The sequence below is a fragment of the Amborella trichopoda genome, chromosome 1, assembly GCF_054954075.1.
Source record: "Amborella trichopoda isolate Santa Cruz 75 chromosome 1, AtrichopodaSantaCruz75HAP2 v2.0, whole genome shotgun sequence".
NCBI classification, from domain to species: Eukaryota; Viridiplantae; Streptophyta; class Magnoliopsida; order Amborellales; family Amborellaceae; genus Amborella; species Amborella trichopoda.
In genome coordinates this window covers 8,619,080-8,635,785 of record NC_142336.1, presented here as the reverse complement: position 1 = coordinate 8,635,785, position 16,706 = coordinate 8,619,080, and the positions used below count along the sequence as shown (strand labels likewise).

Sequence of the window (16,706 nt, the reverse complement as noted above, 5' to 3'; positions counted from 1 at the left end):
TCTCCCTTATAATAGAATAGATGATAATGTCTTCTCTTGGCTTCTTGCTTTGATGGAAAAGCTGAACCAAGTCTATATTCCAAGGGATTTGGGTGAAGTTGTTTGGGAGATTGAATCTAATGGAATCTTCACGGTTAAGTCGGCATACCAGCTGCTGTTCCATGATCGTGTGTGTTGGTCATTACCACAAGTGGCTACTTTTTGAAAGTGACATATCCCTCATAAAGTTCAAATGTTCCTTTGGTTGTCTACCCAAAACAAGATCCTCACTGTTGTTGATAACCTTATTAAAAGGGGGAAAAATTTGCGGAATGTTTGTCTCGAGCAAGGTATATAGTGAATCTGGGGTCCATTAGTTTTTGCATTGGTCTTTTGTTTCAAGAATTTGGTCGTGGTTCTTCACAAAACTTGGGGTGTCCACGGTCATGCCTCAAAGTGTCTTGGGAGTTGTCACCCAACTAGCTTTACCTCATCTCCCAAAGGCTGGTATATATAATTTAGCAAATTACTAGAGGAGTGATTTATGGGAGGTGTAGAAAAAGCGTAGAACAACTTTTGATGGGGTGTACTTACCTTTTCATAAAGTTCTTAACTCAGTTAAGCACTCGTTGTGGTGTTGGTTGGCAGCAACTAAAGAAGAGTGGGGCATTTCGGAGATTGATGTAGCTTTCAATTTGGATAACCTCTATAGGATGAAACTCATTAAATGTCGGCATAGATCTGTGTGGACTCCACCTTTACAGGGTATGCTCAAACTGAATTTTGATGATAGCTCTTTTGGGGACCCAAGTCTGGCCAGGATAGGGGGTGGTGAGGGATTGGAATGGAGGATAATCTTTAACTTTGCTGGTCCAATTGGAGAGGCCATTTCAAATAATGCTGAGCTTCTTGCACTCTTTCATGGTCTAAAAATTTTTATTGCCAAAAATCTTGGAAGTTATCTGACTATTGAAGGAGTCTCTTTGAATGTCATTTGGTGGTGCAATAAAGAACAAAGAGTACCATAAGAGCTCAAGTTCGTATGGTTGTAGATCCTCAAAATGGTGGAGCCTCTCTCAGTTTCTTTCAATCACATTTTTAGAGGTGAATGCCGGACTCTTTGGCTAAATGTGGTGTATCCTTACCCTCTCTTAAGATCTCAGATGATGTAATTTCCACTGTAATTTTATTCTTCAATAGAGGTGTTTTTTTTTTAATGAAGTTGATATTTTTTTCAATAAAATTTGTTAGCATTGGTAAAAAAAGTTTATTTCAAATAGAGAAAAATATGTGTAAAACTGCTCATGAGTTTATTTCATATAACTTATGATGGACGCTACGGAACAATAAATAATTCTGGATCATGAGTAATTTGTAAGAATAGTGAATTATCAGTTATAATGAACATATCCTAATAGGCATGTATTATTCTCTTTATCTCAAAAATGGTTTGATAAGGCTGCAACTCTTTGATAGCGCTGCAGCTCTATCAAAATAAGTAAAGCCTCACCTCATAACTATCGGAAATCGGAAATTGCAATTCAAGTATTGGAAAACTTCTATATTGATCATCTCAGCTTCAACATTATGGATGTAAAAAACAATAAGGAATTTAAGCTCAACAAATAGTGTATATTATAACAAATTATCTAGACTGTCCATTTCACCCTAAAAATAGATATTCATTGATCCGTAAGGTCTTTGCCATTTTTTTAGTTTCAAATTTTATTAGTAATGTTGAAATTTGATTTTAGAGCCATCATGGAGATTTATATTCCCAAAAGTGTTGCTTTTCATACAAGGATTTTGATAAAATTGTTAAAGTGTATTTTCTAGAAATTATACTAGTCTTTATTTTATTTTATTATGAGTGATGTAATGAGATGGTACTTGTAAGTTTGTGTAATAGGTAGTTATGAAACTACTAAGTAGTTATTTGTTAAATTATTGTAGTAAATATGGTTGTATGAACCTCTATTTAACGAGAGGTGTAGTGAGAAAACTTGGTCACGTGTTTCAAATTTGTATTGCTTTTGTGTACCCCATTTTTCAATTTTGAATGAAAGTTTTTCTTCCACTCATATTGATTGTTCTTCTTATATCTCTTTAGTTGTGAGCCTTGGGCTAATATGACATTGTTATACTAATTGAGAAGTGGATTGTTTCGGTATTGTAGCATCTGTTTTTTTCCATATAGTATTAGAACCACAAGGGTGGCGGTGATATTGTCTTGACTTGGTGAAGAAGATCGATTGTCTCTTTTAAGATGGATCCGGGTGGAAGGTTGAATAGTTTGAGTGTTGATTTGGGAACTCAATTCAATGTGATATTTCTATTTCCAAATTTTTCTTAAAGATCGAGAATCTTTGTCTGGAGATCTCATGTTGTTCGAAAATAACCTATTTCGGAGGCATGAAAGAAGCAGTGCATCATTCGTGGGTTAAAGAGAGAGTATGTTCCCTATGTTACTTCTATTCAAGGGTAGGCTATACAAGCATCCTTGGTGGAGTTTGATAATCTCCTTGATGGCCAGTCAAATGGCCGAATTTTCGATTTTGGGAAGTGATGAAGATGATCTCATCACACTTAAGAGCCAGTTTATGGTCTCCTCTCTAGAAAATTACTTGAAGGGAAAGTGTTAAAATGGTTAAAGTGTATTTTCTAGAAAGTATATTAGCATTTATTTTATTTTATTATGAGTGATGTAATGAGATTGTACTTGTAAGTTCGTGTAGTAGGAAGTTATGAAACTAGATAATTAGTAGTTAAGTTATTGTAGTAAATATGATTCTATTTAAATAAATAGAAGTGTGGTGAGAAAATTGGGTCGCATGTTTCAAATTTGTGTTGCTTTTGTTTATCCCATTTTTCATCTTTGAATGAAAGTTTTCTTATACCTCATATTGATTGTTCTTCTTATATCTCTTAAGTTGTGAGCCTTGGGCTAGTGTGACATTGTTACACTAATTGAGAAGTGGATTGTTCCGGTATTGTAGCATTTGTCTTTCTCCATTTGGTGTCAGAGCCACAAGCGTGGCGATGATATTATATTGATTCACTTGGTGAATAAGATCGATTGTCTCTTTTCAGATGGATATGAGTGGAAGGTTGAATAATTTTAGTGCTGATTTGGGAACTCAACTCAATGTGATATTTCTATTTCCAAATTTTTCTTAAAGATCGAGAATCTTTGTCCGGAGATCTCATGTTGTTCCAAAATAAGCTATTTCTTCCCTATGATGCTTCTATTCAAAGGTGGGCTATACAATCATCCTTGGTGGAGTTTGAGAATTTCGTTGATGGCCGGTCAAATGGCTGAATTTTCGATTTTTGGATGTGATGGAGATGATCACATCACACTTAAGAGCATGGTCTCCTCTTTAGAAAATCACTTTAAGGGAGAGTGTTAAAATGGTTAAATTGTATTTTCTAGAAATTATATTGGCCTTTAATTTATTTTATTATGAGTGATGTAATGTAAGTTTGTGTAGTAGGAAGTTATGAAACTAGATGATTTGTAGTTAAGTTATTATAGTAAATATGATTGTCATAACCTCTATTTAAAGAGAGGTGTGTAGTGAGAAAATTTGGTCTCATGTTTTATTGCTTTTGTGTACCCCATTTTTCATCTTTAAATGAATGTTTTTCTTCCACCTCATATTGATTGCTCTTCTTCTATCTCTTTGGTTGTGAGTCTTGGGCTGGTGTAACATTGTACATTAATCGAGAAGCGATTCTTCCAGTATTATGGCATCTGTCTTTCTCCACACATTTGAAGTGAGGCTTTATTTTGTTTTCATAAAGCCTAAACTTTGTAGGACCTTCATTTTTTACATTTCTATATGCGGAAGTTTTTTTTTTTCAAAATATTTTTTTAAGAATTTTTAATGGTCTTATGATTCTCTCATCTTGCATGTTCATCAGTATATCTTAGCTAACGAAAATTGTGCATAGGATCATGCAGTGCCATTTGTGATCAAGTCTTATCGCCGTTCAATCACCATACGGACGAATGCAAGTAGCGTAGGGCTTTATTAGATGATCCATTTTGTTCTAGCCCCCCTCTCTCTTAATCACCGTCAATAAAATAATTGGGCGGTGTCGAAACTTACGACCCCATAGTTAAAGCATGTGCTTTATACGTGTGATGATATCATTAAACATCTAAAAGAAATAAAAAATTTCCATCTAAAGATATAAATAACAAAAAGAAAAATTAATTATAACAATTATGATATTAGACTTTATGGTCATCTTAAATAAGTTAAATTATAGGAGAATTTAAATTGTACTAATATAATTAGTTAAATTATCTAGAAAAATTAGCTATTAACAATATAAAACTATAACATCTGCTAATAAAATATAAAATATATTAAAATAAAAATATTTGTAAATCAGAAATATCAATACTTTAAAATATAAAGTTCATAAAATTCATAAACACAAAGAAAGATGATATCCTTTGTTTTCTGGAAAATAGGATATCGCCTTTTATACTTTTGAAAATTTGTAATTAGTATACATAAATGTCTTTCTTAAGTATTATTATAAATTTTATAATTTAAATTTAATATAGCTTAAATACTATGAGAATAAAAAAAGCTACCATCCAACTTTTGTTCAAAACAAAATGTCTTTTAAAATTCCTAAAATTGGGAAATTTGAAAATATTGTCATTGATCGTGATGCTAATGTAATGACTATTGGAATTTACAAATCGAAAACCATGTTCATATTTTATGTCAATGATGTAAGTATAACCAATTCAACATACATGATAAGCCAGTGTTTCATAAAAGAGTTAAGTTTGTCTAAGGTGTCAACCTTATGTTATTGAAGGTGGGCCTCAAAACTATGCTGAAAATGCAGTTTTTACAATAGGATCCTTCATTGTTTTTACAAAATAGTATTGATAGATAGATTTAATAATGTAGTATTAGATGAAAGGTGTGGTTTATATAATGCCAAGGCTTTAAACAATTAAAGTAAAACGCACCTTCAAATAGTGTCGAGAAATGTAGTTTTAATATGGAAATCTTTGTGATAGCCTTAAAATATATTTTCATCTCTAATTATAAAATTTAAAGTTTCAAAAGTAGTATAGTTCGAGTAGATCTATGAAGACTTAAAAATCTTGAAAATTGACAATCCAAAAATGTATTACAAGATGCACTATTTCTAAAACTTAAAATCTACTTTTTTTCATGTCCATGCATCTTGATGTCGAGATGATCAATTTTAGGATATTTGGGCATCAAAATGACCTCTTCTAGTGAAATTTTTGAGGCGCTCCTTAATTTGATTGTTTAGAGCCTTGCACTTACATAAATTTTTCCTTAGACAAATAGATAAGGTTGTGGTTTGCATAAGGTTGCAACCTTAAACAATCAAATTATTGCGCACCTCTAAATTTTATTATAAATGTAATTTTGATACCACAAATTCCTAAGGTAGGTTGGGAATCTATTTTCATTTCTAATTATAAAATTTTAAACTCTAAAAGTAGTTCAAATCAAATAGATCTATAAAGACATGAAAATATTGAAAGTAGACGGTCTTCATACTGAGTCGTAAGATATTCATACTGAGTCGCAAGATACATTATTTTACGGAGCCAAAATCCTTTTTTCTTTTCATATTCATAAATCTCAATGTCGAGATAGTAAATTAGAGCATTTTTCAATATCCAAACAACTTTTTATGATTGATTGTTACATGCACGTCTAATTGCAACCTTTTATAAACTTTTTTCAATGGGTGTGGTTTGTATGGAGCCAAGGTTCTAAGTAATCAAAATAAAATACATTTTCAAATAGTATCTTGAAACCATTTTTCTATTGAAAATCTTTATAATAGCCTTAAAATATGTTTTTATATTTAATTATAAAATTTAAAACTTTGAAAATAGTGTAGATCGAGTAAATTTATAAAAACTAAAAAATTGACGGTCTAAAAATACGTTACAAGATGCATTATTTCGAAAACTTGAAATCTATTTTTTTTCTCATGTCAACGCATCTTAATGTCGAGATGATCAATTCAACGATATTTGAGCATCAAAACAACTTCTTGTAGTGAAAATTTTGAGGTGGGATCTAATTTGATTGATTAGATCCTCGGCTCCATATAAACGTTTTCCTTTTTGAATATTATAATGCGAATCCTGGTACATACGTTCCCCTTCTATAAATAGAGAAAGAGGTCTATTTAGGGTTTTCTGAGCGCCACTGGTTATTCGTCCTTGGATCTTTTCTAGAGAGAGAGAAACGACGAAGGGCTTTCTCTCACTTAGCTTCAATGGCGCCATCATTTTCAGATCTTCATACTGAGGCTGGCCTCAAGAGCCTAAATGAATTCCTCTCTGGAAAGGTGTTCATTACAGGGTATCTCTCTCCTAAAAGTCTCGTCTTTGTTTGAATTCTTTCCGTATTGTTCAGTCTGTTTCTCTTTTTTCAGTTTAATTGCGTTTATTTATTATTTTGAGGTCTTTCTGTGCTTTTGATTTGTTCAGAACTCAAGTGAGTAAAGATGATATCAAGGTTTATGCGGCAGTTCCATGTGCTCCCGGTGATGAGTTCCCTTATGCAGCTTTCTGGTATAAAAACATCTCTGGAGTCTTAAGTGACTGGTAAGTGTTTGAGAATTTACTGTTTTTTGTTTTAGTCATGGAAGTTATGAATTGTATCGGGTAACAAATTGAATATAAATTGCTTTTGTTAGGGGCAATTGCTCATCCATCTTAACAAAATGAATGTGGTTTTAGTTGCATACTGATTTATTTCAATTGAAAATTGATTTTTTTCTCCCTTATATTATATTGGAAAATTTATATCCTTATTTTTGTAGGAATGATCTAACTTTTCTTTGAACGAAAACTGTGGAAGATCTATATGTGGGTTATTACTGTAAATTGATGATCTAGGGGTCTTAGTGTGGTGCTAAACATTTATTTGTGGGAATTCATTGGTTATTTTTGTGGTCTTGCATGTTATATTTTTCATACTTAATTCATGATTTTTTTTATAGGGTTGTTGGATTCTCTATGATGCGATTGAGAACGATATGAGTAATGTTCTTTATTGGTTTCTGTTGGCCTGAGTGTGACTGATGCATCTGGATATGTTTTTGCTTTTTAATGTTTCAAATGTTTTTGAAAATTCGTAATTTTATGTTATATGATATGATGTTACATAATTTGTGTTTTTTTTATTGGTATGGCATTGCATATGCTCTAGCATTTGTGCTAAAAACTGCAAGAATTTAGGGCTATTGCCTTTCATGGTATCAAAATATCACCCCTTAACTGCCTTTCTATTCATCATGATTTTATGATGACCTTTATGGTTAAATTAGTGGCCTGGGGAGTGTTCATCTTAAATGGATGCATGATTTGTTGAGAATGAGGTGGGGTGAGCAATATGATGGCATTTCAAAGGGTTGTGTATTCTCACCAATGGTATCCGCGAGCGAATCATATCGTAGACGTATGATGAGTTACAAGCAAGGGGTCCTCTTTCCTTTCTACACTATGATGATGGATTGCTTTGGAAGGGTCTTGACCGATGGTGGCAAGTTATTTTAGTTATTGATGGTGTCCAGTTGACAATGGTGAAGGATTTCCCCCAAAAAAATAAAAAATAAAGAAAAAAGGACAGCGGTGAAGGGTTTCAGTTATGCTTAATCATTATAAACTCCATCTCGATCTTTTAAATGCTACTATGTTTTGTGTGGTTCTGCGAAGGATCAAATGAGATCTCTTTGATTTTTCCTCAGTCCCATGATAGCATCCTGTGATATTCAATTTTCTGTGAGATATTTTACCATTGGGAGAAATTCAAAGAGATTTTCTAGCTTTTGGGGGTGGATGACAGGCATTTATTTCAGGCTGTGTGGGGAGCTTCATTATTAACCCAAGAAGTGTGAATGCAGATCCTAGTGTTGCAAACCAGAAACTTGCTTAGTGGATATGAAGACTAGAGACTAGTGGAAAAGCTTTGATGCTTATCATTTTTCATCGTTATATAGGTTTTGTAAGGGATTTCTGATTTGCTGATTTGGGGACGGTGTACATTCTTGGAAAGTTGTGTTGTGCCTTTTACTTCTTCAATGCTAGATTCGTGGCAAAAGTGGATTAGGATCATTTGGATGAGAATGAAGGTAGCAAGTTATAAATGGTGACTGCACAAAAATTGCTTGGGAGTTACTATTTAGCAATGTTGGAAAAAGTACCTTGGTGGCCTAACTCGTCCCTTGTCTGATACAAGCTACTCTTGCTGTCCAAGTTGGTTCCTCAAAAAAATCTTGTGGATTCGGAAAAAATTATGAAGATTCAGAAAAAAAATAGAAGAAATAAAAATATATAAAAATTAAATCTTTATTAAAATGTCAGGTGAATATTCAAGTTACGATTTAGTCTATTACAGTTGTGAAAATGTCGGGTGCATATTAAATCTTTATTAAAATCTTGCAAATCCTATTATTTAGTGCTTTTTCTTTATTGAGAAAAAAGCCTATGATTGGACAAAGAACGCAAGAAAAAATAGGCTTTGGGGAATAATTTTCATCGGAGCTCGACCAACTCTTGCAAAAAAAAACACAACTTCAAAATCGGGCAAAACCTAGGTTGAAATATCTGTCAAATTTGATGTTTTTGCTCACATCTGATCTAGGTAATGGATAGCTATGCAAAAATGAGTGTATGGGCAAAATTTGTGCACAATGGCTGTTTTTTTGTATGCCCTTGTTGTTTTCTTTTGGGGGGAGGGGGGTGGGGGTGGGGGTGGGGGTGGGGGTGGGGGTGGGGGTGGGGGTGGGGGTGGGGGTGGGGGTGGGGGTGGGAGTGGGGAGGGTGTGGTTTTGTATGGGCTTGGCACCCTACTGAGCTCGAGAGACTTGGGCGAATTTGTGTTGACCAAGGTTTCAAGAATTTGAATCATCATCTTCATTGCTTCCATCTGCATCAGAAGCGAGGCCGTCATCATCAGAATCATCACCCTCTTCAACATATTCCTCTTCTTCCAAAGATTCTTTTGAATCTGCCTCCACTTCCTCTGATCTCCCTCCGTGAGTGTGAAGTACCAGCAGAAGTCGTTGGTCGAGTGGCCTTCCTAGGATCAAAAGCTTGCCCTGAAGCCTCCTTGACCATTTCCCTTGTCAAACCCTCCCTAGGGAAGACCTCCTCAGCACCAACTAGCCAATCTAAAGCATTCTCCATGTCTTTCGAAGAGATGAGATCCTTCTTTGGCTTGTTTTTCTCTCTAACAAAAATCAAGTCATTGAGCTTCTTTTGCTCAAGCCTATTCTTCTCTTTGTATGCACCTATAAGGAAAAATTCATAAGTAACTACTATGAGTCTATGATCTTCTTACCTTCTATGATTTTGTATTAGAAAAATGTACTTGTAAACAAGAAAAGCATATAAAATTATAAAATAGTAAAATACCATCTCAAACAAACTCTAATTGGGATCACAACCAGAATAGGTAGTTGTCAAACTCAAGATTCGTATAGCCATCTTCTGGCGGTTTGGAGCCCTACTCCCATGTTGTCTCCACCATTGGGCCACAATATGTAGGCAACCTTTATAATTAATTTATGTATTTAACATTATCACACATAATCTTAGGAACTTGAAACTTGAAAGAAAATTATAATTTATAAAACAAAAGTACAAAGTATATTACCTGGTTCGTCTTTGTTTCTCTGTCTTAATGCCATATCTTTCCCAAATGACATCAAAGACAATTGTACGAAATAAGCTCTTCAGTTGATATCTTATCTTGGATACGTGGATCGGGAACTAATTTCTCAAGGCACTCATTAAAACCTTCCATAATTATCCGTTTTGACTCAATATTCGCATTTGCATAAAAGAATTTGGGGTTCAAGTAGTACCCCAATGCATGCAATAGTCTATGGAGCTGCCTATTCCATTTGTCATCAATAATCTCCCAAATTGGGTCGTACTTAGCTGCAGCATTTCCCAAATTCTCTACAATCTATCAACATCAACCAAGAGCAAGACCTTAACCAAGGGAAGAAATACTAATATCGCATGCTTCACCCCATGGCAAAAATATTTTGAAGGGACAATATCCCGTGCCTTCTTTCGCTTGGCATCTCTAGACTTACACCTACTCCACTCCTCTGAAGCAAACATAGACCTTAGTGCGATCCTCCTCCTATGCATGCTCTGTAGACTAAGGTAGGCAATGGAGAATCTAGTGACCTCAAGCCTCATTAGCTTTCTCTTCTTTGTAAACTTGTGCATCATGCTAAGGGTAAGTATGAGACTGTATATGAAGTTTGTAACCTCCTTAGCCTTAAAAAGAATTCATTTAATAGTAGGCAAATCACCCTACCTTTATCTTTCTTCTTAAATCTATTTTCAATTGTCACTTGTTTTTTCCCCTTTCCTTCCTTGCCTTTCTCAATTTTTTTCTCAGGGCTAGTTGTAAAAAAGCTATTTATAGGCCCTCTCATTCGAAGCTTCTTAGACCCAAAAGCCCTCTTGCTCTTAGAGCTCTAAGTACCAACCATTGCTACCTCTTCTTTCTACTTTTCATCAATGTCAATATTCTTGTTAAAAACATGGACCCCTGACTTTAATTTTGTTATATCCTTTTGTTTTGAAATTCTTTTACTCTTTTCACCTTCAATGTATTCAGAAATTTCTTTCTTTACAAGCTTTGAGACTTTCTTACGTGGGCCAACATCACCTCTAATACTGGCAAAATGTTTCTTAAATCTATTTATGCCGACATTAGAAATATGTCCACAAAAATTGCACATAATTTTAATCCTATTATTTTTATCCGGGTTAACACAATATTTTCAACCTGGATCTCCACCCATAGTAGACCTTGACAAAGACATCTCAAATTGGAAAAATTAAACTGAAATAAAGATTACAAACTGACTTTTTCTGCCCAATCTTTGATCTTTGGTGTTGGTTACCTCAATCGAGCTACTAATCAACTCAAAAGTCTTGAAATGCCATCAATAACACCCTAAAAATAATTTCAATGAAAAAAGAAAACTTTTTCAATCCACAAGAAATACTTTCGATTATCAGAAATTACTTTAGATTATCAGAAATAAGTTTAGCATAGAGATTGAGGGTTTTTTTTTTTTTGCACTTTGGGGTTAAAAATAAACCCCATAACGTTTTTATACAACCTTGGGGGGGTCAAAATGACCTTTTTTCGGCTCTTAGCGCCCGCTCGGAACTGGGCGTTGGTTGCCCGCCTGGGTGCTCGCCCTGGTACATCCACCCGTGTAGGGCGTCCTGGGTCTAGGCATGTGGATTTTTGGTTCAGGCCGCCTAGGTGCTAGGCGGACCGTTTTTTAAAACATCGGTGTTGACTTGGTAGAGTTGGCGAACACTAATTATTTTCATTGATTAAAAATGAAAAGTATCTCTATGATAGACCTAAAAGATGAGATCAGTATATTAACTGGACCCTTAATCTTAATGATCATCCACTAGATAGCTCCTATTTGAGCAAAGATGGATTTGAGAGATCGAAGATTTCATCCTAGGTTATACCAAATTTGAGAAGCTGTGATTCTTGGCAATTGTGGTCAATATTCAATCTTCCAATCATTATCTTGTTTCTCACAAAAAAAAACTTAAAATGTGGATTTGAGATTTTAAGTTTGGATATATTATTCACATGAGATTTTCAAAAGCTTGGATCACCTAGAGCGAAAAGGAATATTTCTGCTTGTACAAGGAATGTTTCCAACACTGATAATGCGTCGAAAAGGAATGTTTCTGCTAGCATAAGCAATCAAGTTCTTGGATTTAGCTTCTTAAATCAATTTGGTGGATATTAATGGGGTATTTAGAAATAGAATAAACAAAACACTAGAAAATGTTGGTGCAATTGGTGAATTTTTGTATCATCTTGTTAAAATCTGGGAATTTTTGTTAAACATGTTAGGCGGGGTTCCATTCCAAAAGTTGTGCATACGATAGCGGTCTGCCACTCCAAGCACAAAGGGAAGTTTATTCCTGCTGACAGAAAATACATCCAAACGGTGCTGACAGAAAAGACATCCAAACGGGGCCTATTTTACACTATAAGGCTTCTCTTTGTAAGATCAGCTTTTGGGAACAAGGCCTTCTTTTCTGCACCTGTTTAAGCGTGAAAAATGTTTTTTGTCCACTTCTACATCCATGGCTGAAGGACTCTGACTGATTGTTAGAAAACTCCCCTCCATTTATAGATAACTCCCTTGATGGAATGTTTGGCTGTGCCAATGGGGACTAAAACTTTACTGTTGTAGTGGTACATATCCAAATTTGGATAAGATGCATATATTCAGTATGGCATTCCAATGGAGCTGACCTTTTTCAGATCATTTACTAGAACAGTCATCCAGTGAGATACAGGGTAAGGGGTTTGGGGATGATTGGCCATAGCAGTTCATGACTGAAATAATTGCTCAGGCCTCTATCTTTTGCCAAATTAGATTTTTGTTTTCTTTAATTTAAGAAAGGAGAAACTTGATGTTTGGTATCCCCATTGCATTGTATAAGTAGTGCATCCCGTAAGTATTTCGATTGCATTATACAACATCCCACGTATTAACTAATTCTGTGGTGCTCTTGTGCATATTAATGGTTGCATGTTTCACGTAGTATTTGGGTTGTAGTGTCATATCCTACTTATTGAAAGTGTCAACTTACCACTCTCAAAATACATCAACTTCGCATAGTAATGCGTCTCAAAATTTCACCAGGGTATTGTGACTATTGTCCCTTTTTTAATGTTTTTTTACCAAATTGAGAAACATTTTATGGCCCTTGGAACATTCTGCATGTTTTTAAGTGTAAAAGTTGTCACCTAGGCCTTTTTATATTGGAGTAGCTTTGGTCTCTGAAACTCCCCATTGTTCTGTTCTATTTTCACTTTGTAATGTCGCGATGTATTTTTGTCAGCTTTCCTGGTGAAAGTGTGGGTGTGAGAATCAGTGGCCCAGCCCCTACAGATGTTCCTGCTGCTCAGGATGTCCCAAAGGTCTGCAAGTTTCTTTCTTGTTTTGCTTGTGGCCTATATTAAGTGACTTTGCATTGTTGATGTTTTTGTTTGCTTTATCAGTTTTCACTGATATTTTAACACACAAAAAAGGAAAACGTTGTCATTGATTACTCGATTTCGTTTCTCAGGACTCTCCAAAGGATGCTGATGATGACGATGATTTGGATCTCTTTGGTGATGAAACCGAGGAGGACAAGAAGGCTGAAGAAGAGCGGGCAGCTGCAAAATCTTCTTCCCAGAAGAAAGAGAGTAAGACTGCAATTTATTCCATTAGATGTGGTGTGTGTGTGTGATTTGTAAGATTTTGAAGTATGAACTTGTTATATTTTTGTCCTTTGCCAACTGTCACATTTTTTTGTAATTTACAATTCTGTAAAAATAGGAGTTGTAGACACGTCACTTGACATGGTACAGAAATGACCCATCTTTTGATAATTCTCCCTCACAGTTTTGCAATACTAATGCGTTAATTTCTTTTTTGTTGCTTTTTCAGGTGGGAAGTCATCAATTCTCTTAGATGTGAAACCTTGGGATGATGAGACCGACATGAAGAAGCTTGAAGAGGCTGTTCGCAACCTCGAGATGCCAGGTCTTTTTTGGGGGGCATGTATGGTTTCTTCACCCCATTATGCTTATGTTCTCTTATCATGGATAGTATGTTATATTTCGATTGACTGTAATATACTCGTGCCCAACGAAGGATGGTTATGCTTGCCAGTATACCACAAAAAGACATTGTTGGTCTGTTGATCACCATTCATCATTACTTTGGATGGTGATGTCCTCAATGCACTATGGTTTTCCAAAATCCATTGCTAGTCACTAAGGTTAGGCACTGAGAGCTAGGTGATTAAAAAAATTTAATTTAATTTTTCAATTTCATGGATGTGGAAGTACGCTTTATTTTTTTATTATGGTTATAAATTTTTAGAAATTATAATCTAGGGTTAATTTCCAACACTTAGTTTTTGTTTTTTTGTTTTTTCTTTTTTTACTATTAATTGGTTATTATTCATGTTTACTGTTCACATATACTTCCATGGTACCGTTCACAGCATATTTCTGATATTTTAATATTCTTTAAGGATATCTTAGATTCTTAAATTGTTCATTTAGATCGTTAGTTAATTTTAGGGTTTCATAGGCTTATAAAAAGGGGGACGTCACATTAATGGATGTTTATATTATTGGAATAAATTAATTTTAGGAAAGAAAGTTTTTCTTCTGATGGCTTGTTACAACTATGCTTTTTCTCCATAATTTTTTATTTTTTACTTGTTCTGAGGTTTCGGAAAACGCGTGGTTGTAAATTAAGCCAAGAGAAGAGCTTTTTTCTTATAAAAAATAAAATTCAATCCAATAACATAAACATTCCATTATGTGATGTCCCACCTTCTATGAAATCCTATGAAACTCTAAAAGTAACTGAAGATCAAGTAAACAATTTAAGACACTAAAATATTTGTAAACAATCGTAAAAATTTGGAAATATCCCTGTAAACAGTGACCTATGAGTGGTAATGATAATAGTTTATGTGAACAATACCCATGAATAATAATCAATGAATAGAACAAATAAAATAAAAAAATAAAAACAAAGTGTTAGAGATTAGACCTACATTATAAGTACCCAACCCTAAGAAACTATTATGAAATTATTATCAAAAAGAAAAAAAGCTGTCCAAAACACCTTTAGAAGAATCTAAGGATTTTCATAATCTGTGTTGGTTTTGCAGCTAAACTGGTTCCTGTTGGTTATGGAATAAAGAAGCTCCAGATCTTGTTGTCCATCGTGGATGATCTGGTCTCTGTCGATACTCTGATTGAGGAGCACCTCACAGCTGAGCCGGCCAATGAATACATTCAGAGTTGTGACATTGTGGCCTTCAACAAGATATGAGACCCCAAGTTCGAGTGCTTTTTAGAGCCTGCCTTAATCCTAGTGCTTTGGTCTCTGCTATAATTTTTATCTTAGGGGGAAGGGTGTTTAAGCCTATAATTTTATTGCCTACTTACTCTCGTTCTGCCAGAATGATGCCTTGCCCACAACGAAACATTTCCGGTCAGATTAGAATTGTTAATCTTTGAGTTTTGAGCCTCCATTTTACTCTGATCCAGGGTTTTTTAGAGTATATTGCTATGTTGGGTACTTGAGCCAAAGTTTTATCGTGTTCAGAGTTAATTATTGAATCAGTTCTAAATTAAGAGAACATTTGTGCCCATCAACAAATACCTGCTGTTTTTGCTGGACCGAATGGATTAAAAGGAGCACTTTACGCACATCAGGAATATTGGAACCTCTGTTAACGTAAGTTTCGTGATTTATACATTACCACATTTAGGGAGTTTTTAAGTATTCAAAAATTTCCATTCTTTGTGCCTTTGGTTTCTTCTTGTTAATTGGCAGAACTGTGTTTTAGGGTTTCATTTGTGTGTATGTGTGTGTGCACGTGTGCGAATGTCGGTGCTCCATATAAAGCTGTCGATTTGTGAGATGAATTAAACTAGCATTCTCACTTCCAAGTAGGTGGCCTTTTATGGCTGGATGGACCCCTATTTGGGCAAGCCTTCTTAAACACAAGTGAGTTGTCACCCAAAAGAGCCCTAAACCTTGTTTTTGTTTGGCTCCAGATGGGCATGACTAAGAATGAAACTTCCCTATTTAGGGTTTGTAACTTTTATATACAATATTAGTAGTTGACTATCACTACATTTTGCTAGCATCAGTCTACCACAAGAAAGTAGCAGCTGTTCTGATTAATGTGCCATCCCCTTACAGAATTTTAAAATTTGTATGGATTTATATACAGTTATAGCGATCGACTTTACTATATGTCGGTGGAATCCCAGCCATCCAATGCCAGCACTTATTCTGGCGACAGATGCGGTCAAGAACATATCCTATTTGAGGTGGTGTTGACAAACAACAGGAAACTCATAGCAATAAGCGCTTGTCCCTGACTTTTAAGTGGTTGTTCTCCATTCAAGAATTCAAAGAAAAATAAGAAAAATTATGTCTTGAAATTCACTACAACCGATTATTGTATAGCTACTTGAGTTATATAGTTTTGGATTGAAAAAATGAAGTTTTTGCTGATTTCTATGCTACTTTTGTGTCTCTCGAAACCGAGAGAGAGAGAAGCAACCTTATCAATTGAGTTCTGAGGGTTCTTCTATTAATTGAAAGAGGGGGGGAGTTATCAATTGTATTTAGACATGTATTTGACTTGTTAACACACTTTTTGATTCATAGATCCTGTGTCGATTGAGATATGCTATTATACTTACCGGCTATTTCTTGAGTAAAGAAAGACATATCTCATGGTGCTAGAAGACATTTGCCTCTATTTCATATTTTTCTGCAATTTCTTTAGTAAACATATATACAATCAAGTATACTTGCAAAGAAAAATGGCTGTACATTCTTGCACAAACAGAAAGCAGAAAATCGTGGTTAGGTGACGACTAACCAAGTTGAGGGGATCTTTCGACCCCAAAGCCCAAATTAGTTTTTATTCATCTATAGAGAAATTTTGTAGGCATTTATTTAAAATTCAAATTGAGTTTCAAATCTATCATCCCTCCATTGTTGCAATAGAGTTCTCTTGGACACGTGCATTTATAAATTCATAGACCTTAGGTTTCATCAAATGTATTTTATTGCTAGACCTTCATTAA

The 16,706-nt window shown here is 34.7% G+C and overlaps 1 protein-coding gene across 1 annotated transcript; it reads left to right on the top strand.

Annotated features, from left to right (window-relative positions):
- The first annotated feature begins 6,201 nt into the window (after positions 1-6,201).
- LOC18442837 (elongation factor 1-beta) lies at positions 6,202-15,392 on the top strand. The gene is made up of 6 exons (XM_006853047.4): positions 6,202-6,365; positions 6,494-6,610; positions 12,929-13,007; positions 13,157-13,277; positions 13,522-13,635; positions 14,765-15,392. The coding sequence occupies exons 1-6, from the start codon at positions 6,280-6,282 to the stop codon at positions 14,926-14,928; spliced, it is 681 nt and encodes a 226-aa protein (XP_006853109.1). The 5' UTR covers positions 6,202-6,279; the 3' UTR covers positions 14,929-15,392.
- The last annotated feature ends 1,314 nt before the right edge of the window (positions 15,393-16,706 follow it).